The following is a 23,637-nucleotide window of genomic DNA, read 5'->3' on the forward strand; positions in this document are numbered from 1 at the left end:
AAACGTCAAAATATCTGAAATTGGGGTACCATTTGTTCACCGATTTCAAAATTTAATAGCTTGTTCGAAAGAGTTTGTATTATTTGGCGTATTTTCTCATGTGGCACCTAGAACCGCAGCCGTTACAACGAACAGATACAATATTTATGTGTGTAGCGTGGTGGCAGACGAAAAATTCGCATTGTGTATTGGTGTTCTGTAGCGGGATTCTGTAACTTTTTTGCCGTTACCTACAAAAATCGGTAACATTAAAACGCAAAATTATGAATGAAAAGTTGACAACACTTGCGGTATCGGTAGGCGTTAGCGACTACTTTATTTTGGTCGGTGATCTGCCGACAACTTTCGTTAATTATTGAAATTATAAGCAAATAAAAAAATCCAGTTATCGATAATTGTCGTTAACTAGTTACAGAATAGTACTACTGGACTATAGTTGGTAATGTTGTTGGCGGGAATACTGTTTCTGCTGCTCCGCTGCCTCAAGCATCTGTTTACCACAAATGAATTGGTACAGTCCCTATGGCTAGACAAGTCCGTGCACACCTTCGCATATGGCACCACTCGTGACAACCTTGCATCGCGCGTGGGTTACATTAGTTGTGATTTTCGCGTGACACCCTGAACATATCGTGACCTCATTAGAGTTAGGTCCAGGATTCCGTTGATTGCCTGCGATGATTAATAAGATGGCGAGCAAAGTCGCTGGCATGTGTTGCTCACCTGTCGCTCAGTTGACAATCCTTGGTCTCGAGAAATAATCTTTTGCGACCCTATAAAGTATACTCGTATATATGCAGCTTTGATGCCTATTTGCCGTTGTTATGTTGCTTTGCATGTTTGTTGTATGTTGTTCTATTGTCACGGAGTGCCATTGGTTTATTTGGTCAATAAACCTAACAGCAATCTGATGAACATTTGAACGAATTTAGTAAAAAAGTAGGAGGGTAGCTTTAAAAGTTAAGAATCGTGTATTTATGTTGAATAAGTATACTTTCTTAACACATGTATACCAATTCGTAAATTTAAATTGTAACAATTATTAAATTTAACAAATACCAATAAAAAATACATTTACGGATTGCATCGACTTTCATCGTTACAATGGGTCTGGGAAATTTCATATTCATATTTATATTTTTGTTTGCACAAACGACAAATTCTTTACTACTGTTATATTCCTCAGACAATTAGTTGTCTGTGAGAACATGGTAGTTCGTCTTATTGGTGAAATGTTCAGTTAGGAACGGCCTAAGTATGTAGTAAAAAATCAATATTTCGATTACTAAACTACATTACAGTTTTAATTAAATAAAATTAATTTCTGTAGTAGTAATAAGGTTCAGCTATTTGCAAACATTCATATCAAAATTAATACACATTCCACATAAAAATCCCATTTTTACATTCACATTTATTTTTACCGCAGTAGAGAGTAGAAAATCATCGACTCGGTAGTATTTAACACCTTTTCAAATGGCTTAATTTTTATTTCCCGTCAAACCGCCGAGAACTTGTTTAACAAAGTTATTAAGTTCCAATGGATCCTCATTATTAAAATCATCCATTACTGTCTGCATTTGTTCCTTGAGTCCATCTGATATTGAAGTCGTTATACGATCTTTAAACATATTCGTTATGGGACTTAGAATAACACCAGTCAGGTGACGAATAAATCGTGTTTGATTCAATTGAACTTGTATATTTCTGTGGAGAGCAAAAAATAATGAAAAATTTGTATTTGAATAAATTTTCTTAATTTCAATTAACTAATTTTATTTAATCTATGTATGTATGTTGCGATTTATATGGAAGGAAAAAAATCTTAACGGGCGCTTCGCGTTTCCTAATCTTAGGATTGTACTAAGCAAAAAAAGTCCACTAGACCATATGTCTACGGTAAAAATCGAACTTCCCGATTTCGACTTGAACAACTGAATGTCATTTCGTCGGCCAAAATATAATAATCTAATATATAAAAGGCAATGTGTGTATGTTAGTATGTTTGTTTGTATGTTTGTATGTTTGTATGTTTGTATGTTTGTATGTTCCGAATAGACTCAAAAACGGCTGAATAGATTTTCTTGAAAATTTCAGATAATGTACTGGGAACACCGGTGGTGAAAATAGGCTATATATTTTTTTGAATGGTCGTCGCGGAAGTGAAATATCGCGTTCATCCCAAATTATTCAAAAATGTATTATTTCAGATAATATACCTAATTTTAGTAAGCGTGACTACAAAACCGCTAAAACACTGGCTTCAATATGTGGGATAACGCGGTCAACGCCATATTTTGGAATACAGTGAAATCCCGATGACTTGAGATGTCACTGTATAGAAATTCCGAAAAATCGATTGGGAAATCTTATGAAATTTTGTATGTGGAGTTTTTATGTCTGAGAATAGGTCGTAATCTATTTTTTTTATCCCGCTAAGTGTAGTGACCGGTGGTCCTCCCCACAATTTTTTTAAGAAAACCGCGAAATTCAAGATACGTTTTAATATATTGTTTACAAATTGTTTGCAATGCTATGGTAATTACAGTCTTGACCCTGAATGGTCGTCGCGGAAGTGAAAATCGCGGTCATCCCAAAATTTTCAAAAATGTATTATTTCAATTAATCAGAACTGTCGTAAGCTGTAATGTTTACAGATTGTTTTCCCTGAATGATCGCGGTCAGCACAAAGTTTTCAAAAATGTATTATTTCAATTAATATACATAATTTTAGTAAGCGTGACACAAAAATGATATTAACACTAGCTTGAACAAGTGGGATAGCGCGGTCGTGAGCTATTTTAATACGGCTAAGTGTAGTGACCGGAGGTTCTCCTTCAAAATTTTTTTTTTTTTTTAAGTCTGAAGTCCATGATATGTTTGAACGTATTGTTTACAGATTGTTTGCAATACTACTGTAATTACTGTCTTGACCCTGAATGGTCTTCGCGGAAGTGAAATATCGCGAAAAGTGAAATATCGCGGTCATCACAAAATTTGCAAACATTTATTATTTCAGATAATATACATAATTTTGTAAGCGTGCCTAAAAAACGCTATAAACGCTGAACACTAAACAATAAGTGGGACAGCGCGATCAACTCCACATTTTGGAATACAGTAAAATCCAGATAACTTGAGATGTCACAAGATCGAAATTCCAGAAAGATCCATTGGAAATCAGACAAAGTTATTGATATACAATACAATATCATCATTGGAATCAGAATACCGCGATCGTGTTCGATTTTCGAAAATATTATAATTACGAATAAAATCTCAAAATGTGGGAAGTGAAACTTCATGAGCATTGATTTCAGTCCTTGGAATAGCTAGGTAAAGATACATTTTTTAAATACAGCAAAATCTCGATAATAACAACTACAAATTATAGAAGTAATTTTTTTATGAATTATATAAATGTTGCCATACATATCCCGAAGGAACATACATTTCGCTGAGGGGTATTTTACCACTATTGCATATAGAGCGCGAAGAAAAAAGCGTTACGTTCGATCGGCCTAAATGAGGTTAAATCCACCAAAAATAGCGAAAATCAGGCGCCACCGTTCTATGGGAGCTATATCAAAACGAGGACGTATACTGAAAATTCTCTCTGAACTATCGAAAATCGGGAGGTACTGTTTTATGGAAGCTATAAAAGGCGAGTCTTTCGGTCGATGCGAATATTTATGCTCTCCTCTTTAAAATAAACCAGATTTCAGCCATTTCGGTGTGATAATGATGTTAAATCCTCAAAAATAGCGAAAATCAGCCGGTACCGTTCTATGGGAGCTATATCAAAACGTGGACCTATACTAACAATTCTCTGCAGTAATTATTACGACCCCAACCGAGACCAACAATCCAATATATAGCAATGTTAATTGACGTGCACCGACCATTATATGTGGGTCACAAAGTGCTTTAAACTGTCGATTTATGGTGAAGGGTATAATAAAAGCGATTTTATATCTTAAATTTGGGGGATATCATTATATGGAATTTATGTCAAAACATTGATTTATATGATGAAGTTTCTAGAGGAATGTCTAATTATGGGTGTATCAATACTGGATAGATAACTAAAGTTTACACGGAGAACCCAAACAACGGGCCAGCAACGCGGACCGGGTCAGCTAGTACTATATATTATCATGAAAGTTACAAGCAAATCATAAAAATGCTTCTGAAATATGTTGAATTAATTATAGTTATACCCCCTAGCGTATAACTACCATACCATAAATAAAATAGTTTTTATAAATCATACGCCGGTGGGGATAAAATTCCACAATTCCATAAATATATAATAATTAGACATCGGATTTTTGCATATTTTTGAAATTTTAACCAATTGTAACTACGTTATTATATATAGAATTATATCATTTCAATGATACAATTTCGATGTCATATTGAAAATAATCAATAATGCGCACAAAGCTTCAGCTTCTATTGTTTAATAACCGAAGTATTTGCACTATAATTTTCAAAAATATGCAAATCTCCGATGTCTAATGATCATAAAATAACAAATTAGTTGATGGTCAGACTAGCACGATTTCAACATGGCGACGTCAAGTTTATAGGCGAGGGGTATGAAGTAGTGAAACCCATGTATATGGTTTTCTGTGTTTGTTGTGTTGCCTCTTCTTGTTATTCGTTGCAAGATTTTTTTCTTCCATTTCCTTTCATTTTTATTTTCTCAAGCAAACGTTAACAACAAAACAAACACAAAAAGATTTAATAAAAACATTTAATTAATGAAATAGTGAAAATTGAACGATTAACCCTGCTATTACGTTGGGGTCATTTGATGATCCAAATCGTATTTATCATCACCGTATGTCTTACTGGTGGGATATAATTAAAAGTCCTTACTACTCAGTGCATAAATTTTTGAGATATACTGAAATCAATTAGTTTTAACAATATTTTGTGCTTAGAAGGCTATTTATTGCATGTGTATACACATAACATGTTAGGGTCATTTTATGACCCCGTGCATGTCAAAATTTAATTTTATTTTTTTAGCATTTTCCTTACATATTTTTGTTGTTTTAGATGACAACAAAACAAAAAATAAATAAAGAATACAAAAAATTTACATTTATTGTTGTAATTTTTACATTCAATAACAACGAATCCTAATGCTTTCAGTTCAGTGACAGATTTTTTGCCGATAATATTGACATCGAATTTATGTAAATTTTTAGTTCTTTATTGAATTTATTAGTGATCAGACAAAAAATTTCTCTAATAAACACTTCAAGCTATTATCCCACGCCTTAAAAACCTTTTAAAAATGTATACTACATATATAATTTTTTCAATAAATGGGTCATAAAATGACCCTAACATAGCGTATGTGATTTTTTTCTAACGTAGTAGCATGGTTAATGTTAATTATTTTGTGTTGTTTTTTAGTTTATTTATATATGTTTGCTTTTTTTTTGTATGAGAAACACAACAAACGCGAGTGATAAAATAAAGGTTTCAAGAAACCTTGCTAGTCTGACCATCGACTAAGGGATGAACAATGTTCAAAAATGCTTTTGCGATGTTATAGAGAGTTTTTAATTATCGTCTTGGCTACAATTTTTGTCTTAGTATTGGATCGAAAATCTCAATGGCTGTATGCCAAGATATCAAAAAAAGGGAAAAATTTATGACAAAAAACTTCACATCAAAATCGGGAGGCTCGATTTTCACCGTATACGAGAAGCGCCCCTTAAGTTGTTCAAATCGCCACACCCTAATACATATATACATGTGTATGTAAAACTAGTGTTTTCTATAGCTTACCTGAATTGTATAACACGGAAATCGTAAAGCTTCATTTTGAAAGTTGCAATATCTATTGCGAGTTCAGCATAAATAACTGTATCTTCTAAGGATCCGATAACTTTACCATATCCTTCCAATGCCATCAATTTGAGTAGAAAGTTGTATTCAAACTTAAATTGTGTAAAAAGTATATCAAATAAAGAATTAAGAAGAAGATTTATATACAATATGTCACGAAAAATTATAATTTTTTAAATATCGCTCATTTACTCAAAGAGTGTCATAACTAAGACAAGTAAAAGTCGTTAAGTTCGGCCGAACTTTTTATAACCTCCACCATAAAATATTCTTAACTTAAATGAAATAATTAGTTTCCTCGCCCGTCCAAAATTTTAGGTGCATTTTAATTTTTCGACCACGGATACCACAACTGCCTAAATTATCTAATTTAATCTAAAAAATGAGTTCAATCAAGTGGTACCTTTACATGGCGGCTATATCAAAGTGTGGACCTTAGGGTTATGCCTTTTTACAACCTTATATCCGTGTATCAACGTGATGAGTTTTTACATAAGATCACATAAAATCTTAATTATAAGGTGATTCGGTGAAAAAACATCACGCACAAAATGATTTTAAAAATTTGAATTTATCAGAATTATGGACAATTTTTGAAGTCACTGTAAGCAAATATATAATTGAAAATAAACTTTAGAGCCACACGAGATAACCAAACTGACATAACATATGTTTTTCATTAATATTCTTTAGTCCATATTTACATTAGGCAATTTTGCTTGCGGCAATTGTCAGTTTGTATGTGAGAGAGGGTGTTGAGAGGCAAGGAGTTACCATATGCCTCACCCCTCTCTCCATAAAACTGACAATTTTCCGCAAGGAAAATTGCATAATGTAAATATGGACTTAATTCGGACAATCATAAAATTGTCGTAAACGCTTTTTTAAAGATATAATTTTTAACAAAAAAAAAAATCAAAGTGGTTAGTGCAGACCTTTTTCAATATTTGAATGGAACAAACGTTATTTTGTTATTAGTAGGCTAACCCTCTGTTTTTATAGACAAATTTATTCTTCTCACACGAATTGTCAAATTTTGTAAATCGATTTACTCGCTTTAGCGCAAATGTAGAGGGCGACTTTGTTATCGTATACTTATTTTATAAAATCATAGATATGTATATGACATTCAACTTCGAAGTGGGGACACTAATATGAAGATTGAAATAGAATTTTAAGTATAATTGTGTACCAAAATAATTAAGTTTGCATTTTTTTAATCCTGGATTGCAAGTCTTGCTGTGCAACCCCAAATTTTCGAAGAATGAGTGCATTTTTAACGTTGCCCATTCGTCGCGTTAATTGTGTACACACTTCAAGTAATTCGGCTGATCATAATAAAAAAGGTAAACATCATCAGGAATTTTTCACTTTAAAGAACACAATGACAATGAAATATTGAAAATATTACTAATTTCTTAAAACCGAGTTACCAACACAAATAACCGGTTTTTTAGTTAACCGAAAATGACGTTTTTTGTGAAAACCGGTTTCGGGTTTACCTGTTAGTTAAAATCGGTTAAATACGTATAAAAATCATTTTTATGTTGGGGATTATTCTGAGGTTTTTCACTTTCTCCCTTAAGTTAAAACGGTAGAAAGACAAAATCCCGTTATGTCGCCATACCGTGACATAACATTATGTTAAATTTTGACGCCACCTCAGTATAATCAAATGAAATGTCCTATCCTATTATGTATATTTATGTCTTTGTTTAAAAAACAACCAGAGTGGTTGTTTTCATTAAAAATGCGTTTGCCACAATAACAAACCTGTAAGCTCTTGATATTAAGATAAAATCGTGTCAAAAATGATTTATCCTTATATGTCATATAGGCTGGACCATAACGCTGTATTCCTGCTAAGTTGTAAACAATGCCATTTGTAAGGAATAGCCCGGCTTCATACGTTATTAACAGAGGCTTCTGAAAGATGTAGTGTTAAAAGAAGTACATATGTAAATTTTCTCGCATATGTATACATTACCACAGTTAGATTTTCATTTATATCTGGCAACTGCAGGTGTTCGATTCCCAATTTCTGCAAATGCTGGAGTAGCAAAGGAATTACAGTGTCAACCTCCTCGTTTATTGTTGACCACCCAATTTCTTCATTGTCGTCTCTTTTGTTTCTTTTTACCGCTAAGGTATTAGAATTTTCATCGGTATTTGAATGCCTACAAAAATACAAACGTAGTTGTTTATTTTCATTCGTTTTTTTATAAAAAATGTGTGTTTTTGGTTTAAAAAATTGATCGAATATTTATTTTCATATTTTAACTACACCATTTTCAACTGTAATTCAGAAAATAGCAGTTGTTATTCAAATGATATTTTCTGAATTTGAAATGGAATATCTGAATTTCAAATGGAATTTCAATTGACATTTTCTGAAATTAAAATGAATAAAATATCTGAATTTCAAAAGGAATTTCTGAATTACAACTGGTATTTTCTAAAATACAGTTGAAAATGGTGTAGTAGAACTTCATCTAGCAGACTAATGTACAATAGGGCGACAAAAAAAAACAACAAAAACAAAATTTCTTTTCGTTTTTTTGGAACAAAAATTTTTCCATTTGATCCAAAAACCTTATGTATGAAATTTTATGGCTACCGGTTACCGTTTATTCGTGCCACCCGAGCCATCTTTGTTTCCATAGTAATTTGTATGGGCCAATGGTGCATTTTCTCGAAAATTGTCTAAAGCCCGCAATTATGGTCCGATGAAAATATTTTACAAGTTCATTGTTGTGGCTAAAAACCGAATCCTACAAATTTTTTTTAAATCAGATCGGATTTCGTTTCAGACAATGAAACTAGTTCAGGGTTTAACAAATTACAGAGGGTTATTAATGGATGTATTTCTGTCATAACCAATTATGATGTCTCAATTGAAGACTGGGACCTATCCTAGTCCTAGTGTTAAAATGTCATCAGAGAATCCCTAAATAAATTGTGAAACTTTGGCAACAAAGTGTTAAAGACAATTCTGCGTTTTCTTCCTGGGAAGAATGAATCCAAACTCTTACATGTCTACTTGACATTCGGGGTAGAGATATGTACTTGCAAAGCACGCACTAGTAAAAAAAGTTCGTCCGCATATTACGAATGCTGAAACGAACCCATACACTTCAATTTCTCCATGAAATTCCCTTTCTTCTACTAGGTCCTCTCATGCCGCCTCAAGTAGAACATGTGTTCTTTGTCCACGACAAACGCATGACATCAGATCATGCCAAAAATCTACAAAACTTTCAGTTCCTTAAAGAATAAATATAATTACGCGACATAATTCGTGTTAAACTGTCTGTCACCTAGCATATAGTTAATCAACGCAGAACTCCATACACTTGCAGTAAATGTAATAAAAGACATCACGCTTTGTTACACACACACAGAAAAAAAGGCCTCTCTAACATATGTCCCAAACATATTTTGCAGCAAACAAATACGAACCCAAAAGGCACAAAAATCAAACACATGCACCAGTGGGCGCTTACTGAGAGCAAGGAAGCGTAAATTTGAATGTAAAACACATTGAAATGTATGCTCACTTGCTCTCAATAAGCGCTCACTTGATATCTGTAACATATACACACATTTATAAACAATGGTGGTTGTTTATTGAAACGCATGAAAATAAGCAGCAACAGACACATAGGTACATAAAAAATTCCAAAGAAATACATAACAGACTTTCATAAAAGAAAAACGGACAGAAATAATTTATAAAAAGTTTTTAAAAAGAAATAAATATATAGAAACATCGATAAACGAACGGTTATCCTTAGTTGTGAAATAAAACACATTTTCCTAAAAGTTGAAATCATCAGTGGGAAATCGGCATCTGGAATTAAATGATTATAAATGTAATAGATATATGTAATACATATATGTATTGATATTATTACCAATATTAAATGCGATTTCTTCTTTGTCCCACAGAATATTTCCATTCACCTTTCTGGATTCAATTATAAAATGTCCAATTATAAAATGTATTGGGCATTCAATTTACTAAAAACACCATTTCTTTAAGAAAACACAAAACACTGATTTATTCACTCACATTACCGTCTTTACTCAACGATTTTATTTAGATAACTTAAAAAAGAACAAAATAATTAATTTTTGTCTTTTCCTCTTCGCTTGCTACGTTGGTTAACAACAACAAAGCACGAAACCAAAGCTTCTGCGTCTCCTATTACACCATACACACAGGTCTTTGTAATAAAACAGCATTCCGCATCCGTGAGAGCCCTGTTTTTACTCTCATTGACAAAATTCTCTTTCCACCCATAAAAAATATGTTATAACATAAAAAATATGTTGGTACCCAAACAAATAAAATTGAGATATGTTACAAAATGTTGCAAACATATATTTGTTTGGACACAAACAAATATTTGTTTGCAACCAATCCCAAACAAATATTTGTTTGGATCCAAACATATTTCTAACATATATTTTTCTGCGTGCAGGTACAATTTAACTGCTGGTTCGTCTTCGACTACAGCAACATCCAACAATAGGAGTGTAGCTTCATCTGATCAACCATCTGCAACAGGGGTTAGACCAGATTATTCTTTCATAATGCACAAATAAGGAATGTCCTATTAGGCACGGCAATGGTGAACATCGTTCACTGTGGTACCACGTACCCTGCCAGGACATTAATTGTAACAGCCACTAAAACGTTACCTTCCATTTCTGGTATTAATCGATCACGTCGCGCAATTTATGTTCATTTAGTATTAGCTCTCTATTGGATGCATCGCGTTCAATGAATACAACAGCCTTAATTCTGACATCCATTTCGGGCAATCTGCATTCTTTTACAGTCTATACTGACATTGTTTTTCCACTTGCCAAATCTACGTTTGGCAGATCCCAATTGATATTTTACTGGATCATGCAACAGAGTACTCACGCCAATATCATAGGATCGCTAACATCTTCATGGGGAATTCCCGCCCCTGAAATTTCCGCATTTCCCGCTAACTTTTCACCTCGAAAATACTACTGTCTATCATATCACTAATAGCACAAAATACGGTCTTTATTTGGATCACTACTGGCTCTACTACTGTTGCTACCGCACCACAGAGGGGTGAAATCAATAAACGAAATTCGGTTTCAGGTATAACTTTTTTTACGCGTCAAAAGTGGCCATTACACTATGCAACACTGAAAATGCAAACAACTTCTAGTATGAATTTTTTTAAAGTACATATTTAGACTACAAAAACCCTAGTAGGGTTTTGTCCTGTCAGATCCAGTTCAGATTTTATGGCGTCATCTAAACCGGGCTAAATCGACACTTTTTTGAATTTATCAGACCTTTATCTCAGAAACGAATAGGAATTTAGCCGTGCTGTCTTTAGCAATATTGTAGCCCTGAACTAGAAAAACTTATCTTTAGAACAGATCACATAAGAAAAACTCCATCTAGGGCATCAAAACCTATAACATATAGACAATTGCAGACAATACAGTATCGGCTAAACTGTTGGAAGTTGAACCAAGTAACCTTTTGCAAAAATCTTCCAAATAAAGTTCTCAACAATTCTGAAACTCTAAAATGCTTACTTCATGTTGTTTCAGCGGTATTTTGCATCATATCTTTTACAACACGTATTTCAAACACAGTTAACACCAACAGTTTATTCTCGCATTTCGGATTTCACTACACTATTGACATTTTTATTAAATCGTCGTTGAAATATGTACTGAAAACAACGACATAGAGGCATTTTACAACAATGACATGTTCTGAAGAGTTGTGTATTACATTCCAGGGAATATATTTCTAAAAGAAAATATTCAGAAAAAAATAGCGGTTTTGGAGATACGGTGCGAAATGTATAAAATATGTGGAATTTTTGCATATATTTTGAAATTTGAGGCAATAAATGTAGTTTTTCGAGTTCAATATTTTTCCAAATATTTTATTCTTGTCCTTACCTACAAATTTGCTTCAGAGGTCAGAAGAAGATTCGCATTGGTTTCAGAGATATAGCCCCGAGTTTCTTTAAAAACTTAATATTTAACCATGGTTAGATGGGGCCATAAAATCCGGGCTGGATCTGACACAACAAAACCCAACTAGGGTTTCTTGTCGTTTGGGTCTGTACTTTCAAAAAATTCTCGGTTCGAAGTGTTTGCACAAGATCACCTTAAATATGTTGCACAGTGTTATAAAATGGAACGTTAGGTAGTTATCAACATTTTAGAAAAATATAATAAAAAAGGAACATATTTAAAATTAATTTAAGATTTATTCATATTTTCCATATTTTTGAAAAGTAGCGCGGTAGCGATACTCAATACATTTTATCCTTTTTATTGGAGTTATGGTTGTTATTTTTATACTGTATTCGTTGTTCAGCGTCGTGTTGTTTGTTTTTACTCTACGTACGACAAAGTATTATGGATAGTCATGGTAATGTTATGCATGGAAAGTTAGGGTAATTCATTTTTAAAAAGTAATCCCTTTCATGTACGTAGGACCACTAAATATACTTCTCAAAAACGTTGAAATATATTTGGCTGTACAGTTATTATGGCACTATTATAATATAATGTGTAACTTTAAATTTATCTTGAGCAAAATTTGTAAAAATTCCCCTAAAGGCATATCACATTTTTCTGCTCTGGTATATGGTGGTTATTCCAAAACAAGAATATATGAGGACGATGTTTGATAGAAATATTTCCAATCCCTTCAAACTGCGAAATTTACAATTTCAGCAAGTTTAGTTGCAAAATATGCCTAAAATGTTCAAAAACCCCCAAATTTGTCTGTATGGGGGCAATACCAAAACACTGACCTACACATGTACATATATTGACAATTTTTCGCCTGATGAATTCTTAGGCAATCAAAACTATAAATCATAATTTACAGAAAAAAATGCTGAAAAAAGGGTCAATACCCTCGAAATGCATAAAATCGATAGGTACTCTTATAAAGGATATACATTAAAACATTGAGCTAACTTTATAATTGTTTTTCAAAATAGTCAGGCTTAATCCCATAGTCGTTGTTTTAATATTTTATTAAAACAACTTTAATTTATTAGTGGGAAAAAATTGGCAATGTTTACCAAGGGGTAAGGCAGGGAATATTATAGTTTCAGATCTCGCCACAGATCTTCATCAGTTCCCTTATTTCTTGTTTTTCAACAAGAAACTTTTTATACCCAAGTGTCAATTGCTAGCTCAAATAGATACGTGCGCAAAGAAACACTCTGATCGAGAATTTCTTTGGCACTACCTAAACTCTAGCAACTTCACTTGCAAACAAAACCAAATTTTTTCCACTGCTATGCGTTCGTCGATTCTCGACGAAAAAGCACATAACTAATTTGTTGGTATTGCATACTACAGCAATAAACAACATTTTGACGGTGCCCGGTCTCACAATTAGGAGGGTTGGCGTTTTTTTGTTTGGGATGACGACTTCTATTTTGTTTTTCAAAATAGTCAGGCTTGGGATTAAGCCTGACTATTTTGAAAAACAAAATAGAAGTCGTCATCCCGAACAAAAAACGCCAACCCTCCTAACTTTATAATTTTTTGCGAAATATTACCTTTACCAATAATTGAACATATTAAAAGATTTTAGCTTAAACAAACATGAAATGTAGACAAAACCGTTAAAACAATTCATTTTCTTTATAATACCCATTTATGAGGGCTTCGAAAATACCTCTTCAATCCCTTAATATGCACCAAAATTGTGTTCCGTTATATTTATTGAGGCGCAAACACTTGAAAAATATTAACATTAGACCACCCAATTGCTTTTCTGAATTTATCTCCGTTTTTTTTTTTTTTTGAGATCTCACTCCATTGTGTGTCTGTGGTCAGATATAAACACTGCTTACCCAATATACAATGATGAAATAATAAGGTGGCTAAACGGACAGCTGATTGATGTCAATTTTTCAAATTCGTTGTTATTGTGAATTAATTGTATGAAAACGTAAACAAACATTTTGACAACTTGTAGGATTTTCTTGATGTTGTTGTCTTTTTGATGTTGCTCTTTACGTGACCTGTTAAATAAACCTTACCAGATACAATCCGATGATAATGGGGCAACCACAATAACCAGCACAATTGTGATAAGAACACTGTTAACAATCATGTTGAGTGCTGATGAAAGTTATCTCGACATTTAATAGTTGTTTTTTGTTGGATACACACATGTATAAACAGGTACGTATGAGTATGTCTGCATGGACCCCGAGATCACCAACACAAATGAATCACCTGCGAATTGCAAAAAAAAAAATCCAATAAAACTTAATAATAATGTATTCAGTAAAAATATGTACATCTATTTCAACAATCTATGAATACAAATGACGCAATCATATCCGCAAACATGCATACATACATATGTATTTTATAATGGATTGTAAACTAATATATAATACAAATTATTTGTTTTGTCTTATATACGTTTTATCTTAGTCGACTAGACGATGGCTTCGTACTTATTTCAAATGAAAAGATCAATCCAAGATATATTTACCGATCAGGCAATAATCGAAATTAATGAAAAATATAATTATGACACGTAGTGTTTCAGCAACAAAACAACTTGAGAGACTGATTGAAAATAATCACTTTCATAGTCTTAACTACAAGCTTAGCTAAAAGCGAGATTAAACATCGATGGACGTGCTTGGCTACAATGAATTTCCTATTTCTCTAGAAAATTTTTCTCTGGATTGTTAATTGTACATTGCACTAATTCTGTATTCAATGTGGGCTATGTATACCCAGCAAATATATTGGAAATCGTGTAGTCGTGTTTTCACTTATTTATTATTTTGATGCAGTGCAATTTGGGAGCTATATCCAAATCTGAACCGATTTCAATATAATATGGCAAACGTTTTACAAGAACAAATTCACACATTTCAAAATTCAACAAAATTGAACATATATAGCGTTTTTAGTGCATCAATCTAAAAATATATATGGGAGCTATATCCAAAACTGAACCACAATTAATCAGAATTGGACATAGATTGGTTCCCCAAAATACTTTAGATCGGTCGTATCCAAATCTGTATTTAATAAATAAATTTTGTTCAATTGTTTGAGAATTGGTCGAGAAAAAAGTTTGCCAAATTATATTGAAATCTGTTCTGATTTTGATATATATATTGAAATCGGTTCCGGGGCTATTGTAGAAACATCTCTACAGTGTATGTTATTGTAAAATAAAACTAATTCAAACAAATATCTGGCAATTCATAAATAAACAGAAATTCATCTAAAGTAGCTACAATTTATCATGTTACATCTGTAACATTGCCACTCGCCTTAGCCTGTTCGTCCCGAATAGGCACATTTCCCGGTCCGTAGGAGGCCAACCGCTCTATATGTACTACCTTCATCTTTATTTATTTTTCTGACTTGATTGTAGGTGCCTTCCAAGTGCGGTTGTCGTTTAGGGGAAAGTTCTTGTTTTAATTATAAGTTGAACAGTAGTACCAGTTGCCCTTTTTGGAACCCAGCAGTATTCACGGTTCGGTCGTGCCTTGCCTTAATTTGGCGGTTGGTCACCATTTATATTCGATGGCGTACTGCATGGTGGACTTCACTGAAGAAGTTTCGACTGTCTGCATCCTTATTCATTTTGGCGTTTGGGGTCGCACCGTATATTAAGTCACTAGTCAAGTAATTTCTGAACAGAATTTTGGCTTGGGCGCGAAATGTAGAATCATGAATTACCGATCTATTACTAACTTACTTAGCTGTCCCATTACAGAACATTTGTTCCAAATGCCGAACTAAGAAAAGATTTCCATTTCTCTCTGTTTATTGCATCGCTTTCTGGAATACCGCGCCTTTTCATCTCTTCATCCACTTGTTTGCGCCATCAATTCCTTGGCCTGCCAATTCTGCTTGCATCGGCCCGTATTTATACGCATTTTTAGCGGGTTCATCATCGCTCATTCTTATGATACTGCCTAGCCAACGCAATCGTTGCATTTCGATACGTTTATCTATACGGATGTCGTTGTATAGCAGATACAGCTCGTAGTTCATGCGACGTCGATATTCACCGTCAACGCAGATTGCTCCGCAGATCTTTCGAAGAATTTTTCTCTCAAACACACCAAGCACTGCCATGTCTGATTGCACAAGTACCCAGGTTTCGGAACCATACATCAGCACGGGTATTATCTGTTTTTTGTAAAACGTTATTTTTGTTTGCCCAGATGTGGCTTTGTTTTTAAACTGCTTACTTAAGACAAGGTAGCATCTGTTGGCCAATACAATTCTTCTTTTAATTTCACAACTGATGTCGTTTGTTATGTTTACGGCGGTGCCGAGGTAGACGAAGTCTTTTACTACCTCAAAATTATAGGAACCAACTTCAACAGTTGCTCCTAGCTCAATGGACGCATTGCGCGTCGACACCATCAACTTGTCTTCCCGCCGTTTAACGCCAGACCCACTTTAGCAGATTCTCCTTCGACCTTCATAAAGGTATCAGTTACTTCTTTTACTGGTCCGATCTATGGGCCAGTAGAAATTTTTGATTACGTTCCAGTCTCGTTAGCCACTATCAACCACTTCCCGTAGATGTTCTACCACTATACCATCTGATTATGGAGGTAGGGGTGTTGTCCTGGGTTTCTTAATTCCGTAGTAGTCATACATTTAATTGGAAAAAGCTTGCGCAATGCTGACACCCAGAAAGCTCCGCAGCTCATGAAGATTTCGGGGCTGCGGCCAGTCTTTTAAGGCTAGAATTTTTTCGCTATCAGTCGACATGTCCATGACTTGTCATCACATGGTGCCCCAGGAACTTCACTTCTCGGTGAGAAAACCTACACATCTTCGGGTTCAGCTTTAGACATGAAGACAATAGCTGCAGCCTTTATAAAACACGATCCACCAGCCTTTCAAAGGCAACCAGAGCGTTACAGAGTCCGAATGGCATGATATTGAATTGGCAGATATTGCTTTTAACGCCAAACGTTGTTTCATCGCTATATTTTTGAAGATCTCTAACAACTATTTGTGAGAGCAACAAATTGTATAAAGCAGTTAATTACATGCATTTGGGCTTGTAAAGGTATTCCTGTTATTCCTTCTTAAAGCCAAGTTTTTCTATAGGTAATTGATATTATACATTTTTCGTACAACATGCATGACATAATAGAGCATTACAGAAGATGCACTAGAAGCATATTTGACAATTACACTGTGCTACACGAAAAATTTGCAGGGTTTCTGATGCATAAATTCGGTTTTTGGGAGTCCATTCAAGATGAAAGTACATTTGATTTCTTTGGTTCACTTCGTTTTTTGATTTTATAACGGAAAATGTAGTGAAAATCGGGGTTTCTTGGAATTTCAACTTTAAACGGGCATATATTCTTTTTTCCACAATGGATTTCTACAGTCTATATTTTCCTTGAAAGGGCAGAATATTGTATCGAACAAGCCATAGATTTATCGATAGTAATATCCTAATTTAATTTTCACTAGGAATAAACGAAAATATCATCGAATATTGAAAAAAATAAAACAATATTTTTACAACAATAGCAGTCCAGCAAAAAAATCATCACCAAATAATGGGTTTTTATAGTACTTTTTGGTAGTAGTACTAACCCATTATTTTAACAAGGGCATGTCGCACTGAATAAATAGTTAATCTACAACCCATGTGAATTGAAACCCTTTTTGGAAATTTGAACAGTATCCCTGAAAACATGGACTATCGGTATACATTTCCAAAGGATTTTCGAACAGACCTTAAACTGCACTTAGACACAAATTTTGAACTTTTGTGGGGGAGGTATCCTTAGGAGAGGACCGATGTCGGTCATTTTAGAAGTTTAACTAAATTTGGAAAAAAATTTAGGAGATCCAAAGTTTGGACCAAATTGGTTGACCCGTTCAAGAGATATCGTGCATACCATTTTTAAATATTGGGGAAAGTACCGGAAGCTGTGGACCGCTATTGCCCATCTTCGAACGGAAACTGACGAAGGCCAAATTTTGGACCAAATCGGTTGATCAGTTCGAGAGTTATCGCGCTCTCTCCATATGGTTCCATAGGAGTTTTTTACACCTTTCGGGCTATTTTTTCAAGAAGTACGAACTAGTCCCTAAAAAACTTTTACCGTCATAATTGAGGCAGTTGCAATTTGCTTCAGCAAAAATCAAAGTGATTCGGAAGCAGGCCTTTAAGTGAACTTATCCGAAATTTTGTGTGTTAGGTACCCGAAGGAGTGGACAAATAAAGTCCTAATTCGAAACTGACCTACATCTGGTAGATATATTTGGATATGTAAAGTATTGACAAAATCGGTCACTCCCTTCAAGAGTTATCGTGCTCACAATTTTTCCGAACATTTTTGAACTTTTGTGGGGGAGGTACCTGAAGGAGTGGGCCGATATAGCCCATCTTCGAATTTAAATTAAGTTTGGACAAAATATTACGAAAACCAAGATTTGGACCGAATCGGTTGATCCGTTCGAGAGTTATCGTGCGCTCCAGCCAGACAGACAGACGGACGGACATGGCTAAATCAACTCCAAATTGTCTGAAACGGATTTCGTCCAAACATACTTGGGGTCTAAAACCATTATTTAGATGAGGCACATTTTGCCCGTATGAAAGTGTATAATATATTATACTAGCTTAACCCGGTGCGCTTCGCTACCCCGAATAAGGTACAGAATAAAACAATGCCAATAATTAAATTCCCTTTAAATTGTAAAATTTTTTAAATATTTCAATGCATAAATATAGGATGACGGCGTTTTCTATACGTTCAGTGCTATGTATGGAGCTTAACATGATATTTTTGTATGGTGCAGGCGGTAACGCTCCTCTTATATCCTTTCGGACTATAGATACTCTTACGTAGGTCACATTTACAAATTGTGCTCTTATGTGGTATGTGGTACTTAGTATGTGGAATTTAGCAAATGTAGTCTTGGTTAAATTCTTTCTGACTAAATTCTTACTGACAATTGATTGAAATTTGGAATGTGATATTTTTTAATAAAAGAACAAACTGAAATCTGAACTGATTTCACAATAATTTTGCACATATTTTACAAATTTTGACAATAATTTCAATATAATTTGTCAAACTTAATTGGACATACATAGCGAGTTTGATAGATCAAATACATGAAATCGGCCTAAAATATGTTCGGGAGCTACAACTAAATCTGACTCAATTTCAATATATTTTGGGAAATTTTTTGGACATGTTTAGCGTGTTTGGTGCATCCATCACACATTCAGAATTTCATTGAAATTGGACATACATAGCGTGTCAAATACATCAAATTGACCGAAAATATATATGAAATCGAAATCTGAACCCATTTCAATATAATTTGAAATTTCACTGAAATTGGATAAACACGCTACGTTTTTAGTGCATCAAATACATGAACTGGATCTAAAATATACGAGATGCTCAGCGCGAAAACGGCCCACTGTATCGCGAGTTCATATTAACTGTGGCAAAAATAGAAGGAGTTATCGTAGGTGCATCAATTTTGGTACACATACCTATTATTGACTTACAATCTACAGGATAAAAAATTGGGATGGTCGGTCCACGTTTTGATATAGTCGCTATAGAACCGTACCTCTCGATTTGCGGGATTTTAAAAGTTTTAGGCATAATGACCAACCGAAACTACTTAAATTTGGTGGTTAGTCTTCGGCAGAGGTATAAAACATTTCAAAAGAGAATTGTGGGTGTAGGTCCACATTTTGATATCGTGCATAGGTCCACGCCTTCATATAGGCCTTATAGGAAGTAACTCCCGAATTTCGGTATTTTCGACGCCTGATTAGCACACAGAAATGGCTGAAAGTTTGTATTAAGTCTTCGTTGGGGGCTTATAACTTTCCACCAGAAATCTGTTGGTATAGGTCCTCGCCTTCCTATAGCCCCCATAGAACCGTACCTCCCCATTTTCGGTATTTTGAATGTTGTGGCCTCAAAATCCACGCGAAATGACTGAAATTTAGTGTTTGGTCTTCATATGTTTTTAAAACATATTGAATACATCAAACTCTTGTCTTTATATATGAGACATTTCCTTTAAAAAATGTTTTCACCGATTTATGGTAAAAAACGGTCCATTTTTTGTAAAAAATCGAATTTTGACTTTCGCTGTTCACCATTTTTTAAAAGTCTCTCGTATTAAAGCAATGTTGTTAAGTATACTTAATAAGTCCACAAAAATATATGATGATCGGTTCATTCATTTTCGCGCTATAGCCAACATCAATAAATTTGTATTCCGAAGTACTTGATTTTTACCACTGTTGGCCACGGTCGGGACACTGTGCGGTCTAACCCACATCCCCAAAAATTGAATTGTCTATAAAGATGAAACGGGAACCTTTTGAAATACATTCTAAAAAATTCCATATTTTAGAAGGAAGTAAAACCTAGTGTTATTCAATGCAATATGCAGTTTTTTAGTAGACATTTCAATAGGTTATGTTTAGATCTTTTTAGCCTGTTTGATTTTTGTGGTCATGAGGGATAGGTCGTTTTGGCGCTGAGCGCCACATATATGGTAGCTACATATATCCAAATATGAACCGATTTCAAGATAATTGACATACATATTTTTAAACCACATTCCAATTTTCAATGAAATTGGACATACATAGCAAGTTTGTTTTATCAAATATATAAAATCGGGCAAACATATATATGGGAGCTATACCGAAATTTGAGCCGATTTCAATATAATTTGGTATACTTATATCTAAATTACTTTCCGCCACAGACCCAATTTTTGGAGACTAAATTTATTACCGTTCAATAGATATCCGCATACAACTTTTAAATTTTTTGTAGATACCTCCGATCCCGATGCTGTATCTCCAGTTCAACGTAGAATTTCAAAAATTTATATATCCAATGTTACTTTCAGGCGATACAGCAATATTCTCTGAAAATCTTTCTTCAAAATATATTTTTGCAAATTTCCGCGATATCTGAAAAATTATATACGCCAGATCCTTCAATGGATAAATACGAACAGGTTGAGACCGTATTCTCTGGCAATCTTTCTTCGAAATATATTTTTGCAAATTTTCGCGGATTTTTCGCGATATTTGAAAAATAATATACGTCAGATCCTTCCTCGGATAAATAAGAACATCTTGAGACAATTTTTTCTGACAATCCTTTTTAAAAATATATTTTTGCAAATTTTCACGGATTTTTCGCAATACCTCAAAAATAAAATACATCAGATCCTTCCTTGGATAAGTACGAACATTTTGAGACAATATTCTCTGACAGTCTCTCTTCAAAATATATTTGGGAAAATTTTCACGAATTTTTCGCGATTTCTCAAAAATAAAATACGTCAGATCCTTCTTTGGATAAATAAGGTCATTTTGAGGCAATATTCTCTGACAATCTTTCTTCAAAATATATTTTTGCAAATTTTCGCGAATTTTTCCCGATATCTCAAAAATAAAATACGTCAGATCCTTCCTTGGATAAATACGAACATTTTAAGACAAACGCGAAACAGATCGGTTGTAAATTGGTTGAGCTTTTGATTCACGTACGAACGTCATTTGAGTTTTATATAATAGATACATCCAATGTTAAGGTAGAGTTACATTAGGCAAATATTTGCTCCAGCGACCGGCAGTGTGCGCTTACTGAGAGCAAGTGAGCATAAATTCAATGTATTATTAACACCCACTTGATCTCAGTAAGCGCACAATGCCGGTCGCTGGAGCAAATATTTGCCTAATGTGACCTTACCTTTACTTTCAGGCGATGAGACATTATTCTCTGAAAATCCTTCTTCAAAATATATTTTTGCAAATTTCCGTGGATTTTTCGCGATATCTCAAAAATAAAATACGCCAGATCCTTCCTTGGATAAATACGAACATTTTGAGACAATTTTGTCTGACAATCTTTCTTCAAAATATATTTTTGCTAATTCTCGCGAATTTTTCGCGATATCTCAAAAATAAAATTCATCAGATCTTTCTTTGGATAAATACGAATATTTTGAGACAATATTCTCTGACAATCCTTCTTCAAAATATATATTTGCAAATTTTCGCGGATTCTTCGCGATATCTCAAAAATAAAATACGCCAGATCCTTCCTTGGATAAATACGAACATTTTAAGACAAACGCGAAACAAATCGGTTGTAAATTGGTTGAGTTTTTGATTCACGTACGAACGTCATTTGAGTTTTATATAATAGATTATACCCTCGTTAGCATAAATGCTGAGGGTATAAAAACATATGTTCTATTTTTAGAACAATTGAGATAGAATTTGTTCTCAATTTCAACACACTTCAACACACATTTTCATATTATGGAGGGTATAATTAAATCTGTCATTCCGTTTGTAACACATCCGAATATTCATCGGAGACCCTATAAAGCATATATATTCTAAGTCGATTTAACCATGTCCGTCTGTCCGTCCGTCGTTGAAATCAAGATACAGCTCGCAATTTTTAAGATAGACCTTTGTAATTTGGTATTACTCCTAGGACATTTGGTATTGCAAATATCGGTGCACGTTGTGGTATAGCCCCCATTGAACAGTCCCACCCCATTTCCGGTATTTTGAAGGTTGTGGCCTGAATATTCCACAGAAATGGTTGAAATTTGGTATTTAGTGTTCCTTAGGGGTATAAAACTTGCCCCCAGAAACTTGTCGGTATAGGTCCACGCCTTAGTATAGCCCCCATAGAACGGCACCTCCCTATTTCCGGTATTTTGAAGGTTGTGGCCTTAGTATTCCACGGAAATGACTGAAATTTGGTATTTAGTCTTTGTTGGATGTGAAAGCCTTTCTGACTGAAATTCGTCTGTATAGGTCCACGTTTCGATATAGCCCCAATAAAACGGTACCTCCCGACTTTCGTAATTCTGAAGGTTGTGGCGCCAATGGGGTTATGAAATATTCCAGAAAAGAATTATCAGTATAGGTCCGCGGGTTCCTATATTCCCCATAAAAGCGTACCTCTTTAGTTTCGGTAGTTTGAAGGTTTTACCGAAATATCGGAAATTTGGTATTTAGTTTTCTTTGAGTCTAAAAATTTTCCGCCAGAAATTTGTAGGTATAGATCGACGCTTTGATATAGCCTCCATGGAACGGTGTCTCCCGAACTTCGGTATTTTGAAGGTTAGCCACATTGTTTTGCCGAAATTGCTGAAAATTGGTATTCAGTCTTCTTTAAAAACGAAAGGAAACTAATTGTTCCATTTTACTTCAATACAACTCGTGGTGGAGGGTATAACAAGTTTGGCATGGCTGAACTTAATCCGTTCTTACTGGTGATCATGCGATGATTTGTAGCCGAACGCTCCATACATTGTACCAACGTACGAACATTAAGGGCTGTTTAAACGCTTACATGTGCACCACCAACTGTTTTTTATGCTGTTAACAAAAAACCAGCATGTCGACGGTAAGCGTTGAACACACAACCCTCGGATTTGTAGTCGGACACACACGCTCTGTGCCACCGTACTCATTACTTGGTAAGGAGTGAAATAGTAAATTTTTGTTTCCATTATGACTAACGAATCCGAATTTTTGCTGGGCAATACCAAACACACAAGTAAGCGTGAAGCGACTGTTAATACCAGCAAACTTGTAAAATATTTTATTAACAAGAGTATTTGGCGTATTTGAATATGAACATTAATAACTAAATATTTTAATGTATAACTTATTAGATT

At 34.2% G+C, this 23,637-nt stretch overlaps 1 protein-coding gene across 8 annotated transcripts in view; it reads right to left on the reverse strand.

Moving 5' to 3' along the window:
• Window positions 1-948: 948 nt before the first annotated feature.
• Window positions 949-23,637, reverse strand: part of LOC141406560 (uncharacterized) — a 68,482-nt gene continuing 45,793 nt past the window's right edge. For 2 of the 8 annotated variants that reach the window (XM_073992227.1, XM_073992248.1), the window contains exons 2-6: window positions 13,950-14,148; window positions 7,856-8,045; window positions 7,642-7,794; window positions 5,809-5,960; window positions 949-1,707 (exon numbers count right to left, since the gene is read on the reverse strand). In XM_073992227.1, the coding sequence (XP_073848328.1) occupies window positions 1,482-1,707; window positions 5,809-5,960; window positions 7,642-7,794; window positions 7,856-8,045; window positions 13,950-14,023 (795 nt within the window). In that variant the 5' untranslated portion in view covers window positions 14,024-14,148 and the 3' untranslated portion in view covers window positions 949-1,481. Of the gene's footprint in view, window positions 1,708-5,808; window positions 5,961-7,641; window positions 7,795-7,855; window positions 8,046-13,949; window positions 14,149-14,375; window positions 14,554-23,637 lie in introns of those variants that run through there. The other 6 variants (XM_073992270.1, XM_073992291.1, XM_073992281.1 and 3 more) reach the window with 5 other exon arrangements.

Source organism: Musca autumnalis, unplaced genomic scaffold (assembly GCF_047663935.1).
Source record: "Musca autumnalis isolate F117 unplaced genomic scaffold, ASM4766393v1 scaffold_1, whole genome shotgun sequence".
Taxonomy (NCBI): Eukaryota; Metazoa; Arthropoda; class Insecta; order Diptera; family Muscidae; genus Musca; species Musca autumnalis.